At 43.6% G+C, this 17,329-nt stretch overlaps 1 protein-coding gene across 1 annotated transcript in view; it reads left to right on the top strand.

Annotated features, from left to right (window-relative positions):
- CEMIP (cell migration inducing hyaluronidase 1) overlaps positions 1–16,199 on the top strand; it is a 63,417-nt gene extending 47,218 nt beyond the window's left edge. Inside the window, exons 19-28 of the mRNA XM_065412255.1 lie at positions 40–195; positions 1,877–2,057; positions 4,248–4,463; positions 5,169–5,380; positions 5,834–6,019; positions 7,433–7,637; positions 8,571–8,660; positions 8,985–9,142; positions 13,864–13,964; positions 16,072–16,199. Of these exons, the coding sequence (XP_065268327.1) occupies positions 40–195; positions 1,877–2,057; positions 4,248–4,463; positions 5,169–5,380; positions 5,834–6,019; positions 7,433–7,637; positions 8,571–8,660; positions 8,985–9,142; positions 13,864–13,964; positions 16,072–16,199 (1,633 nt within the window). The remainder of the gene's footprint in view (positions 1–39; positions 196–1,876; positions 2,058–4,247; positions 4,464–5,168; positions 5,381–5,833; positions 6,020–7,432; positions 7,638–8,570; positions 8,661–8,984; positions 9,143–13,863; positions 13,965–16,071) is intronic.
- The last annotated feature ends 1,130 nt before the right edge of the window (positions 16,200–17,329 follow it).

The following is a 17,329-nucleotide window of genomic DNA, read 5'->3' as shown; positions in this document are numbered from 1 at the left end:
ATAAACAACCCCTTTAACATACTGTCCTGTCTCTCCTAGCGGCGGAACTTTCCCACATGACGATGGTTCAAAGCAAGAAATAAAGAACAGCCTGTTTGTCGGTGAGAGTAAAAACGTGGGGACTGAGACCATGGACAACCACATTTGGGGGCCCGGAGGCCTGGATCATAGTGGAAGGACTCTCCCCATAGGCCAGTAAGTTTTGCCCAGCACAAGTGAACAGTTCCCATCCCTTCTGTTTAAGTTTATATATTTTTTCAGCACTGTTTGGTGTAATTTAAACTGAAGAAATTATACACAGAGGATTTTGTTTCATGTCTCTTGTTCCCAAGGTCCTCATTGTGCAGCTGCTGCTGGCAGGCCTGTGCTTGTAGGCTGCCAGGACAGCATCAATACCTGCTTCGTGAACTGGGCTGGGGGGACAGCTAAAGTAGAGGAAGAGTTTGCTAACTGGGCAAGCTTTTCAACTGTGTACATGTAGTCAGCAAGGATCGGGCAATGCAGCAATCTCCACCCGTATCAGCTGCCAGTCACCAAGGAAATCTCTCAGGATCCCTGCCCGGGCTTTGGACCAAGCAGAGTTGCTGCTGGGTTTGCATGATCTTTGTGCCCTTGTTAAATGTTTTACAAGCTGCCTGTGAATTTCACGGGTGACCTCGTCCGTGATCTTGGTACTCTGAGTTGGTTTTGCAAAGGCAAGGATATTTTCTTGTTGTTTTTAAAAACGTAACCACCCCAAGAGAAGCCTCCAGTGCACAAAGAGCTTGAATGTCGTATCTTTCTGCATGACACTCCCCAATTCTGCTTGTCAATGGAGGCACAGTAGGCCTATCCGCTATACCAGTGTTTCTCAAACTGGAGCCGCCGCTTGTGTAGGGAAAGCCCCTGGCGGGCCAGGCCGGTTTGTTTACCTGCCCCGTTCGCAGGTCCGGCCGATCGCGGCTCCCACTGGCCGCGGTTCGCTGCTCCAGGCCAATGGGAGCTGCTGGAAGCAGCGTGGGCCAAGGGACGTACTGGCCGCCGCTTCCCTACACAAGTGGTGGCCCTAGTTTGAGAAACACTGCTTCAATAGTGAAATGTTTTTTTAGTACCCTGTTCTACAGTCCTTTGTCTTCAGTGGAAGTTGTGTGTAAGAGCTCCCAAAGGCAAGGAGCACTCACTTGAATGAGAAATTCTTGTGTGAGGAAGGACCACTCATGTGAGTAAGGGATTGTGGTCTTGTTTATTATGAGCAATCCTTGACATGTTTTATCCAAGCCTGTTAAAGGGTTAAAACATCACATTCACTCAAATCAGAATGTGAAAAAGCATGTGTCTTCTCTACCTTTCCACTGGTATCTAAATGATCTCTGGTTAATGTGCTCTGGAGCTCCCGTAAAACTGTATCCTAGGCAGTGCAACAGTTTTTTGCATCTTTAAAGGCCAGTTTTTATTTTATTTGTGCCAGACTGCTTATCTCCCTGCTCCTATGAAAGCTGTCTTGGGATTTTAGCCCTGCAGTGATTCAGAATGAGGAGTGCAGATCTGATCGGTTACAGGTTTTGCTGCTGCTGCAGAACTTGTTTGTGATTGCAGCATGAATTTTTCCTTTTTAGGTCAGTGCCTTGGCATTATCCAATGTTCTTGCCTTTAGGAGTACAGATAAAGATGATCTGCTTAGACACGAGAGACCTTGACTGAACTCATAAGAACTGAAGGATTGCACAGGCTAAAACAAAAGCAGCACTAACTCAGAGTTATCCTGCTGGCTGGACAAAATAATGTCAGCTACAGAGCAAGCATCATGTGGCTATCCATTATCTAAGATACAGACTGATGTCTATGGTAACTCTTTCTGACCAAATCTCCCTCTCTCTATTTTTCAAATGTGTTTTAGGAATTTTCCAATTCGAGGGATTCAGTTCTATGATGGGCCGGTCAATGTCCAAAACTGTACGTTTCGCAAGTTTGCTGCACTGGATGGCCGCCACACAAGTGCCCTGGCATTCCGGCTCAACAATGCCTGGCAGAGCTGCCCCAATAACAATGTCACGGACGTTCTATTTGAAGACGTTCCCGTGAGTTATTCCTTAAAATGGGCTCCTTGGCGTTTGGTTTTGGACGTGAGTGTAATGGTGAAAAATGTGATTCGGGAAATGGCCATTGGGAAAAACCAACATCAGAATTGGAAGCCTAACAGCCTAGTCCCAATGATTGCCACGTTTTTAGCAAATTAGGTGTAAATTAGGGATAAGAAAGCTGGTTTGGATTAAAAAAAAAACACAAGCCCAACTTTCTCTCAAACTCAGAGCAAACCAGAGCTATTTCCCCCAAAGCTTGTTTCCCGTATAAATAAATAGCATTTCTAGTTCTGAGAGCCTCTGCACTACCACAGGCCTGATTCCATTCCCATGTACAAAGAGTAATTCTACTGAAGTTAAGAGAGGTACAGTTGGAGTAAAACCAGTACAGGTGAGAGGAAAATAAGTCCCCTTTGGTTCCAGGTGGGGTAAGATGTTGAAGTGCCAGCATAGAAAGGCTGTTCTTATAAAAGTTCCAGCCGAATACCAAGGACAGGGGCAGCTCCAGGCACCAGCGCAGCAAGTGCGTGCCTGGGGTGGCAAGCCACGGGGGGCAGCCTGCCGGTCGCCGTGAGGGCGGCAGTCAGGCAGCCTTTGGCAGCATGCCTGCGGGAGGTCCGCCGGTCCCGCGGCTTCGGCGGCAATTCAGCGGCGGGTACGGAGAAGGCGTGGGACCGGCAGATCACCCGCAGAAACGCCGCCGAACCCGCCTGAGCAGCGGACCTCCCGCATTCATGCCACTGAAGGCTGCCTGACTGCCGTGCTTAGGGCGGCAAAAACCATAGAACCACCCCTGACCAAGGAACGTCCCTGTGAGCAGAATCTAAATTGAATTCTGTTCTTATTTACATCTGGTAATTCCATTGACATCAGTTCCGCAAATGTAAATGAGAGCAGAATTTGGCCCAAAAGGTTCCGATCTGCTTTGAATAAGCATGTGAACTTTCGGGTGCTTGTTTGAACCAAACCAAGCAATTAATTAGAACTAATCCTGGTGAGAGAGAAATTGACAGGTATTTTTGCATCTGCTTGTACAAATATATGCCTGCTGGTCCTGAGAGTGTCCCTCTTCCTGATGGAAATGTACCTAGCAGCTGTTTAATCCAATTAACAAGCTTTGCAAGTGTATTTACAGACATCTGTGGATTGAACGAATGATTTTGATTGCCTCATGTTTACTAAATACCAGATATGCTAAAATTTCATGAGAAAAGTTGATTAAAAATCTTTGTGCCAAGTGTCTGGTAGGGAGAAAAAAATCCCCAGAAGTGTCCAACCCAGCCTCAGCCACATTGCATCAGGCTGGTTTGTGACATTCAATTTATTTAACTTGGATAAAAACCACTGGTCAGAAGTCACATAAGCAGCCATGTCCCCGGGGAAGCCGCTGATTGTTCCCAGTGTAAGTGCAACTTTATGTAGCATACAAATTGTAAAAAATGAAGAAGAAGAAGTAGGAACACATGAACTGGGTCAGATAAAATAAAAATGTCCCTGAACCTTCCAACAAAACGTGAACCTCACCCCCCAGGATGGAGGCCAGGAGTAGAATGCTGGTGGTTTGTCCTCTACCTCTTTCATTCATGGTCAACAGGAAAGGGCTGATGACCCAGCAGACTTTTGCTGTGCATGACTTCGCTCTGCTTTAGCCTCAAGCACTGACCATGCATGCAGGATGTAGACAAGGGAGGGGCAACTCGAATATTCTAGCAAATGTCACTGAAATTCCTGCTAGCTGACAAGACCAACATTGCCAAAAGTGGCCACAGATTTTGGGTGCTCCTTTTTGGGGGGCACCCAGCCTGAGTTACTCAGAGCCTGATTTCCTTCCACAGGTGCTGAGCACCTAGAAGCTCCATTGACTTCAACTGGAGTGGTGGGTGCTCAGAGCTTCTGAAAACCAGATCTAAGATGTCTCAAGTTGAGGACCCAAAAATGGAGGCACCCAAAACCAATGACCATTTTTGAAAACATTGGCCCTAATGTACAATTAAGTTTCCCCATCCCTACAGTGACTAGCAAATCCAAATGCCGCTTCTTGTCCCAACTATTTTACAATGCTAGTTAAAATCAAACAATTCAAGCCATTCCAACAACCACAGAATTGTCCTTCACTTAAAATGCTAAGCACTTAAAATACTTGAATTGCTCCTCTGGTATGTAAATATATGTCACTGTTCTGTTTAGATTACTTCAAGAGTGTTCTTTGGAGAACCTGGACCCTGGTTCAATGACCTGAATATGGATGGTGATAAAACATCAGTTTTTCATGATGTAGATGGCTCTGTGTCGGGATATCCCAGCTCATACCTTATAAAGGAAGATAACTGGTTGATCAAACACCCAGACTGTATTGATGTGCCAGATTGGAGAGGTGCCATCTGCAGTGGGCACTATGCACAGGTACCAAGAATTTACATTACACCACTGACATTGCGTTGGGAGTACAGGAGTTGAAGGTGATAGGTTTATAGCTATTTTAAATTTCCCAGTACGGTAGGGCTTGAAGTCATCTTGAACTCAGAAATATGCACTTTTATGGGACACTCGGGGTGTCCTAGCATTGGGCAGTGCATCTGCCTGCATGGTTTTGCACACACACATGAGTTTGCCTGTCAATATTATGGCACATTTTCAGGGGCACTTTAAAAATTTTGGCCATGAATATGAAACAATGAAAAGAACACTGCACTTCTGTAGCAACTTCCGTCCAAAGATCTCCAAGCATGTCAGAAGCATTCATAAATTAAGTTTCACAAACTGACTCTAAGATAGGGAAGTGTTACAATTTCCTCCATAAAAATGGGGAAAATATCACAGCTAAGTTAGGTGACTTACCCACAGTCTCGTAGGAAGTCTCTTATAGAGGCCAGAATAGAATCTGGATCTCCTAACTTCCATTCCTGTGACTTAGCCACAAAACTATTCTTCCTCCCACAAAAGCACCTGGTACCACTGCCTAGAACCAGTCCTTCACTCTCTCTTATGTGAAGTGACTTTTTTTTAGCTTTGTTTTAGATACTGCAAGTGTTTTCAGAATAATATACTTAAAGCCAATTTGTAGCCATCTATCTTATTAAACCAATTGTGACTGTTTCCCTAATCTAGATATACATCCAGGCCTACAAGTCAGCCACCCTGAGAATGAAAATAATCAAAAACGACTACTACGGTCATCCTCTCTACTTGGAGGGGGCTTTAAGCAAAAGTTCTCCTTACCAGCAGTATCAGCCAGTTATAACACTGCAGAAAGGTTATACCGTCCATTGGGACAAGACGGCACCCGAAGAACTGGCTATATGGCTCATCAACTTCAACAAGTGAGTGATCCCTTCAAACCCTACCCCACAAAAGTAGCATCCCAACTCAGTAATGGAGCTATAAATGGTTAAAGAGTGATGTTACTGAAATAGTCATGAGGAGTTATTTCAGGGTTAACATCATTATTCCACGAAGCCCACTCTGAACTGCCCCATCTTTTAATTTGTCATGATACTTATGTCCCTCTGGATACATTTTTTTTTTTTTTTTAGATGCCTAGGATCAAATTAATCCCTGATGAATAGATGCCAATGGTATTAGATCAGGGATGAGTGTAGCCCATATTGCTTAAGTAGCACATAGATGTTCTCTTAAAGGCTAAATTATGTTGACCAGCCAGGAAAAAAGTGTTACATTTCAGAGTGAACTATTTAACTTGGCTGATGACGTGCCCAGGAAAGTCATAGTCATGTGTCTATTATTTGTTATAATGTGGCTCTTTGCTATTTTAGGAACGACTGGATCCAGCTAGGGTTGTGTTATCCTAAAGGGACAACATTTTCCATTCTCTCAGACATCCACAATCGTCTCTTGAAGAAAACATACAAAACTGGGACCTTCTATAGGACCTTGCAGATGGACAAATTGGAGTACAGATACCCTACCAAAGGATACTATTACTGGGATGAGGACACTGGGTAAGGAAATAGCCCTTGGTCAACTAGACAGATATGAGAGAGCCATCTGACCCAGAAAGTGTTTTGGCCCAGACCAACATTGAAATGCAAACTGGGATCACAACAAACAGATTCCTTGAGACCTGATCAACTTTTCATTTCCTTCTGACTCATGGTGGCTGCCACTCATTCATGTGCTCCCAGCCACAGCCCCTCGCCTCCGATGGCTCCCAGTGCCAAATGAATGCACAGCAGGGCAAAAGGAAAAGCAGAAAGAGGACCCAGTTCATAGCAATGAAGTTGCGCTGAACAAGCATAAAACCCTTCTTATTTCAAAAATTCGATCTAGGAATCTTAAACCACAACCATTTATGAGCATCGACATGTGTCATGCATAGCTGCCTAATGGATTTGAACAGGACAAATTTACCCCTTGGGGGATAGGACTCTTTCTTATAGGAAATTGAGGCTGGTTTTTATATATATAGAGAGAGAAAGAGATGTATATTTATATACATAGCGCTCCCTCGGTGGGAATACTGGGGGGGAGTGGATCTATGTTTCCATCCCCACAATATCTCATGGAGGAGGGACTGAGGTGGCTGTGGTGCATGAGATTGGACTGACCACTGGGGAGCAGGAAGATCTCCTTGGCCCAGTCTGGTGCCACCTTCCAGTCACCATGGGCCCCAGTGGAGACACTAGGCCTGATGGAGGGGCAGGAGCACATGCACTGGCTGTCAGGGTGGGGTGGAGGATGGCACAGGGGACTGGCACCTGGACAGGGAGCAAGGGGGCGATAGCGCACATGGCGCCAAGTGCCTGGTGAGGGGTGTGGGAATGCAGGGCACCAGCCATGGAGGAACTGCTGTAGGAATGGCCGTCAGAACTACCAGGAAGCCCCTTCCCAGCCTCGATGGGCTGCCCATCTCCCCCACTTCCATTCTCAGTAACTCCCTTTTGCTCTCCCTCCTATCCCTACACCCCTGATTCAGAGGGAATATCCTCCCGCCTCTGAATAAATATATATACACACACTGATTTATGTAAAAATAACGGACCTCTAGAGCTACACCTCTACCCCGATATAACGCGACCCGATAGAACACAAATTCGGATATAACGTGGTAAAGCAGCGCTCCAGAGGGGGGGGCTGCGCACTCCAGAGGATCAAAGCAAGTTCAATATAACGCGGTTTCACCTATAACGCGGTAAGATTTTTTGGCTCCCAAGGACAGCGTTATATCGGGGTAGAGGTGTATATAAATACACAATGTGTGATGTGGTATAAATATTCTATTAGCATCAGTCTAGGATGGCTGTATTACACATTTGTTATCACAAAGCACTGAGACATACTCTGTTATAACCTGGACCTATTCGTTTTGGTGTGTAACACCCCATGATTTGTGCCTTGTCACCCCCAATCTGCAGGCTGCTGTTTCTGAAACTCAAAGCCCAGAATGAGAAGGAGACGTTTGCCTTCTGCTCAGTCCAAGGCTGTGAGAGAATAAGGATCAAAGCTGTGATCCCAAAGAACGCTGGAATTAGTGACTGTGAAGCCAAAGCCTATCCAAAATACATGGAAAATCCAGTAATAGATGTGCCGATGCCTAAGAAGCTCTCTAACACACAACTGGTAAAGTACCTTGTTTGCTATTACATTTCTATGACCGTTGTTCTGTTTCCTTGTAAATTTACAAGCTTTATCATGCATCATTCCATGTAGCCATGGAGACCATCTCTAGAAGAACTACTCTACCCTGTGCATAACTTCCTGAAATGGTCCAGAACTGTAAAGCAACCTAAACCAGCCACCAGCTAGTACAGAAAACGCAGATTCATAAAAGGAAGAGATACTTAAAGCTGCATGCCTGCCTCCTAGGGATAGGTGCTGGATACTCATGGGGGCAATGGGGATAGCTCTGGGGTACTGAAGACTGCATTTCACAGTAAGAATTTGATCTAATGGTCAGGGGTGGAGTGCTGCACACAGAAACACAACTCACAAAGTGATGAGCAGGGCGACGGGTTGCTCAGGAGAACTTGATTGGGCTCTGATGAGAGTTCTGCTGCATGGCTGCAAGCCATGCCTGCCTAATAGCAGAAGCAATGCCAGAGGGGGGATTGCATTGCTAAGGGTATGTCTATGCTGCAAAGAAAAACCCGGGGCACTACGTTTCAGAGCCTAGGTCAATTGACTCAGGCTCACATTGCTCAGGCTGTGGGGATGAAAATGGCGCTGAAAGATAGGTTCATGTTCTGCTCCCAGCCCTGCCCTTTCTTACCTTTCTCACTTGGAGCAGGCATGCAGGATCAAAGCTTCAATTAACTACATATCACTGCACAAAACAAAACTTTCCTTTTCGTGAAACTAGCAAAATTTAAATGTTGACAGGATCAGCTCAGAGGTTAAGATTTTGCCCAGATTTAATTAACAGTGTCATTTGGCAAGTGTCAATATATTAGGTACTTTGTTATTGTTGATTAAACTGCTAGGAAGCTCTTGGTTTAAAATAAATAGCATTTGGGGAATGGACAAAAGTGGTAAACACCGTTTTCTATTTTTAAGCAGAATAATAAGGACCATTTCCTAGAGCTGAAAGTACAAACCTTCAAGACCAGATACTTCCATCTCAGGGATGACTTTGCATACATTGAGGTAAATGGTTCCTTCTCAGCCACATTTGTTGGACTTTTAGAAATACATAGGTTAAAATTCTGGGGGTTCACCCAGAATTTACTGAGGAAACTACCACTGATCGTTTCGAGGAATTAGGTCATTCAGGCTGTGTCTCTTATGAAAATGAGTAGTACAACATCATAGGCAAAAATTCAAGTTGGTCCAAGCTAGGAGATAGGGAATCCTATCCCTTGAAGCAAAGAGCAGTTCAACGCTGCCATGCCACAGTCACGAGGCTTCTTACAGTTAACTGTTATGAATTTGGATTTCATTGGCACATCAAGAGTTTTTTCTTTTCTGCAGGTTGATAGTAAAAAGTTTTTCCTCGCTGATGATGGTATCCAAGTCGTTGTGATTGATGGGGAGCATGGAAAAATTGTTGACCGAATAAGTTTCAAAAACTCTATTCTACAGGGAATCCCAACGCAGATAGACAATTATGTCACCAACATCAAAAACAAGTGAGTAAATAATCCAGTGTGTAATAAAACTTTAGCATACAGGAGTGTTGCTGAAACGCTGACCCTTTTTCTTAGCCCTGGTCAGCTGATATGGCTTAGTTACAAAATCTTAATGACATGGTTCATGACATGATTCAGTTGCATGACATGGCTCAGTATCAACTTAATCAGAATCCAAATGCTGAGTTTCAAAGTGGCTCTAAGGCATGGACTGTAAACCTGTGAAAAAACTGTCATTATCAGTTCCTAAACCACAGTGCTCCTAATCTGTTTTCATATTGCCTCAGTAATCTGTTAGTTCTCATCAGATGCCACTGATAAAATATATGCATGCTATGTGCATGTGTTCCATCCCTAAACCCATGTGCAGTGTGTTTTGATTTCTGTAAGCATGCTAGCCAGAGATCCAGAGCAATGAAACTAGACTATTGAGTACCAAACACAAGTTCTGAGCAGCTGTATTCTGGAGCACAGTAGTCTAGGCAGCCTGAAATACTAATAGAAACCATATCAATGCTTCTTAAATTGAGGATTGTGTTCTCTGCTCATATTGGTTTGTAGAGTATTAATACACGTAATTGTTGGTAGAGGTATTTATTCTTATCTTTTATCAAGTTACTGATCCATGAGAGGACCTTCCTTCTTATCCCTTGACAGCTTACTTTGCTTAAGAGCCATTGGTGAGGGACCTTGTCAAAGGCTTTCTGAAAATCTAAGTACACTATATCCACTGGATCCCCCTTGTCTACATGCTTTTTGACCCCCTCAAAGAATTCTAGTAGATTGGTGAGGTATGGTTTCCCTTTACAAAAAACATGTTGACTCTTCCCCAACAAGTTATGTTCACCTATGTGTCTGACAGTTTTGTTCTTTACTATAGTTTCAACCAGTTTGCCCAGTACTGAAGTCAAGCTTATTGGCCTGTAACTGCCAAGATCACTTCTGGAGCCCTTTTTAAAAATTGGCATCACATTAGCTATCCTCCAGTCATTTGGTACAGAAGCTAATTTAAATGATAGGTTACAGACTACAGTTTGTAGTCCTGCAATTTCACATTTGAGTGCCATCAGAACTCTTGGGTGAAAACCATCTGGTCCTGGTGACTTATTACTGTTTAGTTTATCAATTTATTCCAAAACCTCCTCTAATGACACCTCAATCTGGGACAGTTCCTCAGATTGTCACCTAAAAAGAATGGCTCAGGTTTGGGAATCTCCCTCACATCCTCAACTGTGAAGATAGATGCAAAGAATTAATTTAGTTTCTCCGCAATGGCCTTATTGTCCTTGAGTGATCCTTTAGCATCTTGATCATTCAGTGACCCCACTGGTTGTTTAGCAGGCTTCCTGCTTCTGATGTATTTAAAAAAAAATTGCTATTACTTTTTGAGTCTTTGGCTAGCTGTTCTTCAAATACTTTTTTGGCCTTCCTAATTATATTTTTATACTTAATTTGCCAGAGTTTATGCTCCTTTCTATTTTCCTCACTAGGATTTAACTTCCACTTTTTAAAGGATGCCTTTTTGCCTCTCACTGCTTCTCTTACTTTGTTGTTTAGCCACGGTGGCTCTTTTTTTGGTTCTCTTACTATGTTTTTTAATTTGGGGTATACATTTAAGTTGAGCCTCTATTATGAGTCTTTAAAAAGTTTCCATGCAGCTTGCAGGAATTTTATTTTTGGTGCTGCACCTTTTAATTTCTGTTTAACCAACGTCCTCATTTTTGTGTAGTCCCACACCTCATTTTTGTGGTGTTTTCCCCACAGAGGCTTATTTGGGGGGGGTGGGGGGTTCCAGGTGCAGGGGCAATGGGACTCTACAGGGGCTTCCAGGTGAAGGTTGTTGGGGCTCAGCGGAGGGGTCTGGGTGTGGGGGTCTTAGTAGGGGGGTCTGGGTGCTGAGGGAGTGGGGCTTGGTGGGGTGGGGGTCTGGGTGCAGACAGTTGGCTGTCAGTGTGGGGGCCCAGGGTGGTGCAGGGGGTGGGGTATCAGGGTGGGGGTTTGAGTGTAGGGAACTCAGTGGGGGGTGTCTGGGTGCAGGGGTCTGGAAGCAGGGGGTCTGGGTTCAGGGGGGCACCAGATGTAGGGGTTGATGTGCAGTGGCGTCGGGTTTGGGTATGGAGAGCTAGGGGAGTTCTGGGTGTACGGGGTGAGGGTGGCGTGGGTGTCTGGTATGGGAGGTCTGGATGCACAGGGGTTGGGTGGATGGGGGAGCAGCTCCCCGTACAGTGACCCCTCCCCCCACAGCTGAGGATTGATGGGGGCAGAAAGCAGGGGAGGCTGCTGAGCTTCCTGCAGCTGGGGGAGGCTTCTGGGAGTGTGTCTGACACAGACCCAGCCACTCCTTGCAGGGGAAGAGGAAGTCCCAACCTCTCCTGCCTCCAGCCCAGCCAGGACTAGCAGCTGATCCCCGGCTCAGGGTAGGAGCCACTGGCTGGAGTGTTCCCTGCCCCACAGTGATTTACCTCTCTGACGGCTGCTCTGGGTGCCTGGAACGTTGTACCTGCATTGCTAGGGAGTCGTGCGTGACTGTTTTTGCAGCTTCCCTTTGCTTCCCTGTCAGACATTTTTCTGCAGGGAAGCAAAGAAATCTGCGGGAGACATGAATTTTGTGCACGCACAGTGGTGCAGAATTCTCCCAGGAGTAAATTAAAGCAGTACAACTTGTGTGTGTGTAGGCAAGGCCTATGAACATGATCTTTGGACCTGTTGAGCCTTCAACTCCCATGGAAGTCAATAGAAGTGAAGAGCAGTTAGCACCTCACAGATCCTAATTTTGCAATATGTATTTAGTAGGATAGTAACCTTGGATTGTTCTCCTGCTCTTCTGAAATGTTCTCTTAGCCCTTTCCTCCATTCTCCTGCCTGCTTTCTGGAAATGGGATATAGCCAGACATTTTAGCTATAGCTGTTAAACATACCATTTATCCAGGAAATAAAAATGGGGTCTGCTGTGATTAATCTGTTTGAACTATACATTTTTAATAGTTTTTTTTTCCTGGAATGACAGAGCCTATTAGTTCACTCTAGGAATTTACTGCAGGCCAAGTGTCATATTTTGTCTATGTTCATACTTTTGTGATGAGTTTCCCAAAGCAAATAGCTGGAACAAGTCAAAGCTATTTTTTGAAAGCTCCAAGACAGGAAAGGCTTAGCTGAAATAAATGATTTTTTAGTAAAGTGAAAGAAAAAAAAAATCTAATATCAGACCAAGAATGTAACTAAATACATGCTGTTAACCCAATTAGTTTTATAACAGTGCAAGTATTAAATGTAACAGCTGAGGTTTAAGCTAAAAACAGACTAAAGGTTTGTCTACACTACAATGGCACAGGTATGATGCACTGTAGTGTAGACACGTTCTACAGCGATGGAAGAGGTTTTTACATTGCTGTAATTAATCCACCCGCTTGAGAGGGAATTCTTCCATCGACCTAGCAGTGTCTATACTGGGGCTTAGGTTGGCTTAACTACATCTCTCAGGAGTGTGAATTTTTCAAGTTTTAGGTGGAGATCAGGCCTTAGTGACTATTAACCCTTTTGTTCCTGGTTTTTCCTTGCAATTGCTGTATTGCCATTATCCCATTACAATGGATTTTAATGGAATTGTTATGTTAAGATGTAGCTAGTCCATTCAGCAGCCCAGCAGTTGCGTTCTATGTAGTAATATCTGGAAAACAAGGAACTCTTGGATGGCTAATTATAGTGACAGTTTGTACTACTGTAACACAATGGGGCTGATCCATCAAGGCTTTCTACCTGCAGAACACCCATTGACATCACTGGGACACCTTACCTGGAGAGCTTGCAAGATAGAGTAAAATAAATTAAACTAGTCAAACATTTTATCAATCACCCTGCAATGCTTCTTTAATGAAGAGGAGCACACTTGACTGCAAGGACCAGAGCCCATCTGTGCCTCATCGAAGTCAATGGCAAAACTCCCATTTTCTTCAATAGGGTCAGGATTTCTTGGTGCAGTCACTGGAGAGGTCTTGGCGCCTTGCAGAAGAGTAGGGGTGCTAACCTTATTAACCTGCCTAAACTTCAGCTTGGATGGTTCTGTCTACAGAATGCCCCTTCCGGGTTCAATTTGATAGGGGATTTTTCTTCACTTTCTGCCCTACCCTGTTTTATAGTGTTGCTTAAACAGCTGCTGAATTTTACCCCAGAGGTCGCTGCAGATTTGTGATAGGTAAACTGATCTGATCCTTGAACCGTACATCATTTGTACTTCAGTCTGAGTTTATAAAGCACCCGAGGACCTTTTGGAAGACATGTGCTATTTATAAGGACACTAATAATGCACATTTGCATCAAACATGCACTCAAAAAGAAGGAAATTTGACCCTCTGCACAGATTCTAGGGAGGTGAATTTATTTGAGATTTAGTCCGTTGCTGATATGAAAACAAAGAGTTAAATGAGAATTGCTTAGTGCATCCCAGATGAAGCACATTCCACTCAGAGTGGCATGTAATGGAAATGCTGATTTTGAACATTTAAACTGCTCTAGAAACTCAGTGTCAAATGAGCAAATTAAATATGCTTCCTAATGGATTTTGCATATATGGAAAAGTGAATATGTGGTTAAAGTCATTGGAGAACATCTAGTTCGCAGGTGTCCCAGTGTCACACTGATGGCAGATACCAATGTTTAAATCAGACAAGTGACAAAGGTTTAACTATTGTTCGTTTGTTTATAAATGGCTTTGTTTTCTTTAGTTCTATAGTGGTGATGGCATCCAAAGGCAGATTCATTTCAAAAGGACCCTGGACTAAAGTACTGGAAAAACTTGGAGTTGAGAAGGGTTTTAAGTTAAAAGGTAAGGAATTTTAAAAACATAAATACAAACTTTTGATTTGTTAACCTAACAAGTTAAAAACCTTTAATATACCAACTCTTGCTAGTAAACTGACCTTGCGCAAATGAGTGGGCACTGTGCTTCTCAACTGGACTCACGTGTCGGTGAGAGAGATGCAGACCTCCCTCCTTGAGGACAGTTTGGGAAAGACCTCGGGATTTCTGCCACCCAGGCTCAGTGTGATGTTTATCGTTTGGGAATATGGCATAAGGAGAAGCCACACTTACAACATCCTGGTGCTGAATGGATGCTAAGATGGCATCCACACCAGCTGTAGAGAAGGCAGTGCATTTTGGTCCCCTTCGTGGAAGAAGTGCCCAGATAGCGCCCTTCCAAGTGGTGGGGAGTGAAAATACCAAATTAAAGTCCATTCTGAGTGTGTCCAGGTGTCTCCTAAACATCCAGACTGTTAAACCAGAGTGCCAAGTATCAGCACAACTAAACAGCTATTTTAAACTGAGGCTTATTTAATCTTGCTTTGCTTGCACATGCCTAAACCTTCCATATCTACCTAACAATATTCTCTGTCTACAGTGCTATGATTAACACAGAATTGCTTTGAGTTCCCTCTTGAAAGTACATCCTCTATAAGGCAGTACGTCTCTGCACACTATCACAGCAATGACCATTGCTAAATGCTGTTCCCAAAAGTAATGACATAGTTTTAGAGAAGGTAGAGAACTTACTTCAGGGGAGATGGCTCTGGTATCTCTTTTCCATCTCTAACTTCTCTAGTCCTCTGATTCTGCTAATGATTTCTTTTAAGATGGCCATTGATTCAGAGATAAATCATATATTCAAACTACCACACCTAGCCCCAGCATCCAATGTGTCTGTAACTGACTGTATAATATTGTCATTGAGAAATTGTTGGTCGATATCTGCTCTGGAATTGCACGTATTTACATTGCATCAAGACGCACACCAACCCCAGAGAGTTTGCCATTGGAAGCTACTGTAACTTTAGCAAGTATTTTCTTTGAGATAAAGGAACCAGTAAGAATTGAAAATGGAGTCTCCAGCCAGCACCATTACATACCAGATGGTTCAGAAAGATCAGAGTGCACCTAGAGTCAGAGGCAAAGTTAGAAGAGTCCAATTGGTTTGGACCGAATTGTGAGGTTCCTGTTTATCAAGAACCAAATTTACCATGTTGTTTGGCTAAAACAAGTCATTGTGAGCAGAGCTGTGTGGAGGACAGAAGTTTTGTTTTGCAAAGAATTTCAAGATTTCCAAATTTCCCGTTGTTCAAAATAGGAATGAAGACTAAAAATTTCAAAATTCTCTGCAAAGGACAATTCTGAAAAGTGATATTTTGGGCCATTCATTTTGATTCTGACTTTCAAAATGTGTATTAGATTATAATACATAATTTCATACAAAATGTGAAACAAAGGATTGTTTCAAAACTAAATGTTGAACCGTTTTATTTGGAAAATGGCAAAAACAGGACCTTTCAACATTGTGGTGTTCCTCTCTGCATTAATTAATTGATAATAGTTCACATGACACACAGCAGAGTATGACCTTACAAACATCTAACACGTACAACAGAAAATTTTATAACCAGAGCACCCTCTTTAATACAGGTAGAGTGCATAGTGGTTAGCTCCACGAAGTTTGCATGTGTGTGAGTGGCATGAAGTCAAAGAGAAGTTTAAGGGGTGACTTGGTTACAGGCTAGAAGTATCTACATAGGGAACAAATATTTAATAATGGGCTCTTCATTCTAGCAGAGAAAGGTATAACACGATCCAATGGCTGGAAGTTGAAACTAGACAAATGCAAACTGGAAATAAGGTGTACATTTAATTAGAGTAATTAACCATTGGAACAGTTTACCAAGGGTCATAGTGGATTCTCCATCACTGTCATTTTTAAAATCAAGGTTGGATGTTTTTCTAAAAAATCTGCTGTAGGAATTATTTGGGGGATGTTCTATGGCCTGTGTGGTACAGGAGGCCAGGCTAAATGATCTCAGTGGTTTCCTCTGACCTTGGAATCTATGAAAGTGCTTCGACTTGTTTGCAGTCAGCTGCAATACCAATTTATTGCTGTTGGTTTTCAGATAAAATGGCTTTTGTCGGATTCAAAGGCAGCTTTCGACCAGTCTGGGTGAAACTGATCACCGAGGAGGATGCAGCTAAAATCTATCAAGTTGTGCCAATCCCTGTGGTGAAGAAAATGAAATTATGAGGACATCATGCTTTGCCTTCCTGCTGTTAGCACTGCCCCAATAGAAAAGGACTACTGACTCTGCTCCCAACAGGCACCGTGCCACAGCGCTCCAGAGATGTAGTATTTCTTTGTTGCTGTACATGAAGAAAGCTTTATTGCAAGTGGGTAGATGGCCACATGTGACAAACAGCATTCCTTGTGCTGCACATCTTGTTTGATCCTGCCCTATTGATTTGCTCACTGAAACCAGATTTACCTTTATTTTCTAAGCTAATATCTGGGGCAAAACTGTTTTCAAATAGTGGGGAGGGGAGTGTCAGTGCCTTTTACATGGCCTGGTCATGTTCTGCCTCTACATCCCTTGTGAGCCTCTCAGGTATGAATGTCAAATCTAATTGCCATACAAGACTCGGAATTTTCCCATGGGACTGTTTTTGAGCGTGCAATCAGCTGTTCGCACAAAACTGGGAATGCAAATTCAGAGGCTGGCTGAAAATTTGGATCAGAAATCATAAATTATAGTCAGTATCTGAAAGCTGCAAAACATGGTCAAACAATGAGAATTTATTTGAAAGCTTCTGCACTATCCCGTCAAACTGCCGCAGAATCCCGAGACTAAATTGTACATGCTGAGTTATCACATTTCAGCTGATGGTACATAGTGGGGAAAGAAATGGCATAGGAGTGATTTAACACATTGTGATGCTTTGGGTTCACCCAGACCAATAAGGGGTTGTGTCACTACTTGCCCTGGGTGCTTCTGTGCTATGCAGCTATGGCTCAGAACTCTGACACCAGCAGCCAGCTCAGAGCTCAGTGATCTCACCCTGGCTTCCACCTGCTTGATTAGTCCTTGCAGGGTGACACCAACAACCTCTTCTGTCCGGAGTCTAACCAAAACAGTCTCCCCTGTGGTGCTCAGCCCCTCTCGCTGTAGCATTCACCAAACCTTATCAAGTTCGTTGCTCCTTTGGTGAGAGAGTACGCAACACCAGCCTGTTAGTTTGGCTGAGGATTTTACTCTTCAGTTTGAAACACTGCACTGAGATGGTGGTGTACTAAAACAAGATTAAGTTTATTAACAAGGAAGTGATATTGAAGTGATACCAAGTAGACAGAACGGGGACCGAAATGCCTACAAACAAACA

Source organism: Emys orbicularis, chromosome 10 (genome assembly GCF_028017835.1).
Source record: "Emys orbicularis isolate rEmyOrb1 chromosome 10, rEmyOrb1.hap1, whole genome shotgun sequence".
In the NCBI taxonomy this organism is placed as follows: Eukaryota; Metazoa; Chordata; order Testudines; family Emydidae; genus Emys; species Emys orbicularis.
Note: the sequence above shows the minus strand (reverse complement) of the source record. Positions and strands in the feature narration are given on the sequence as shown.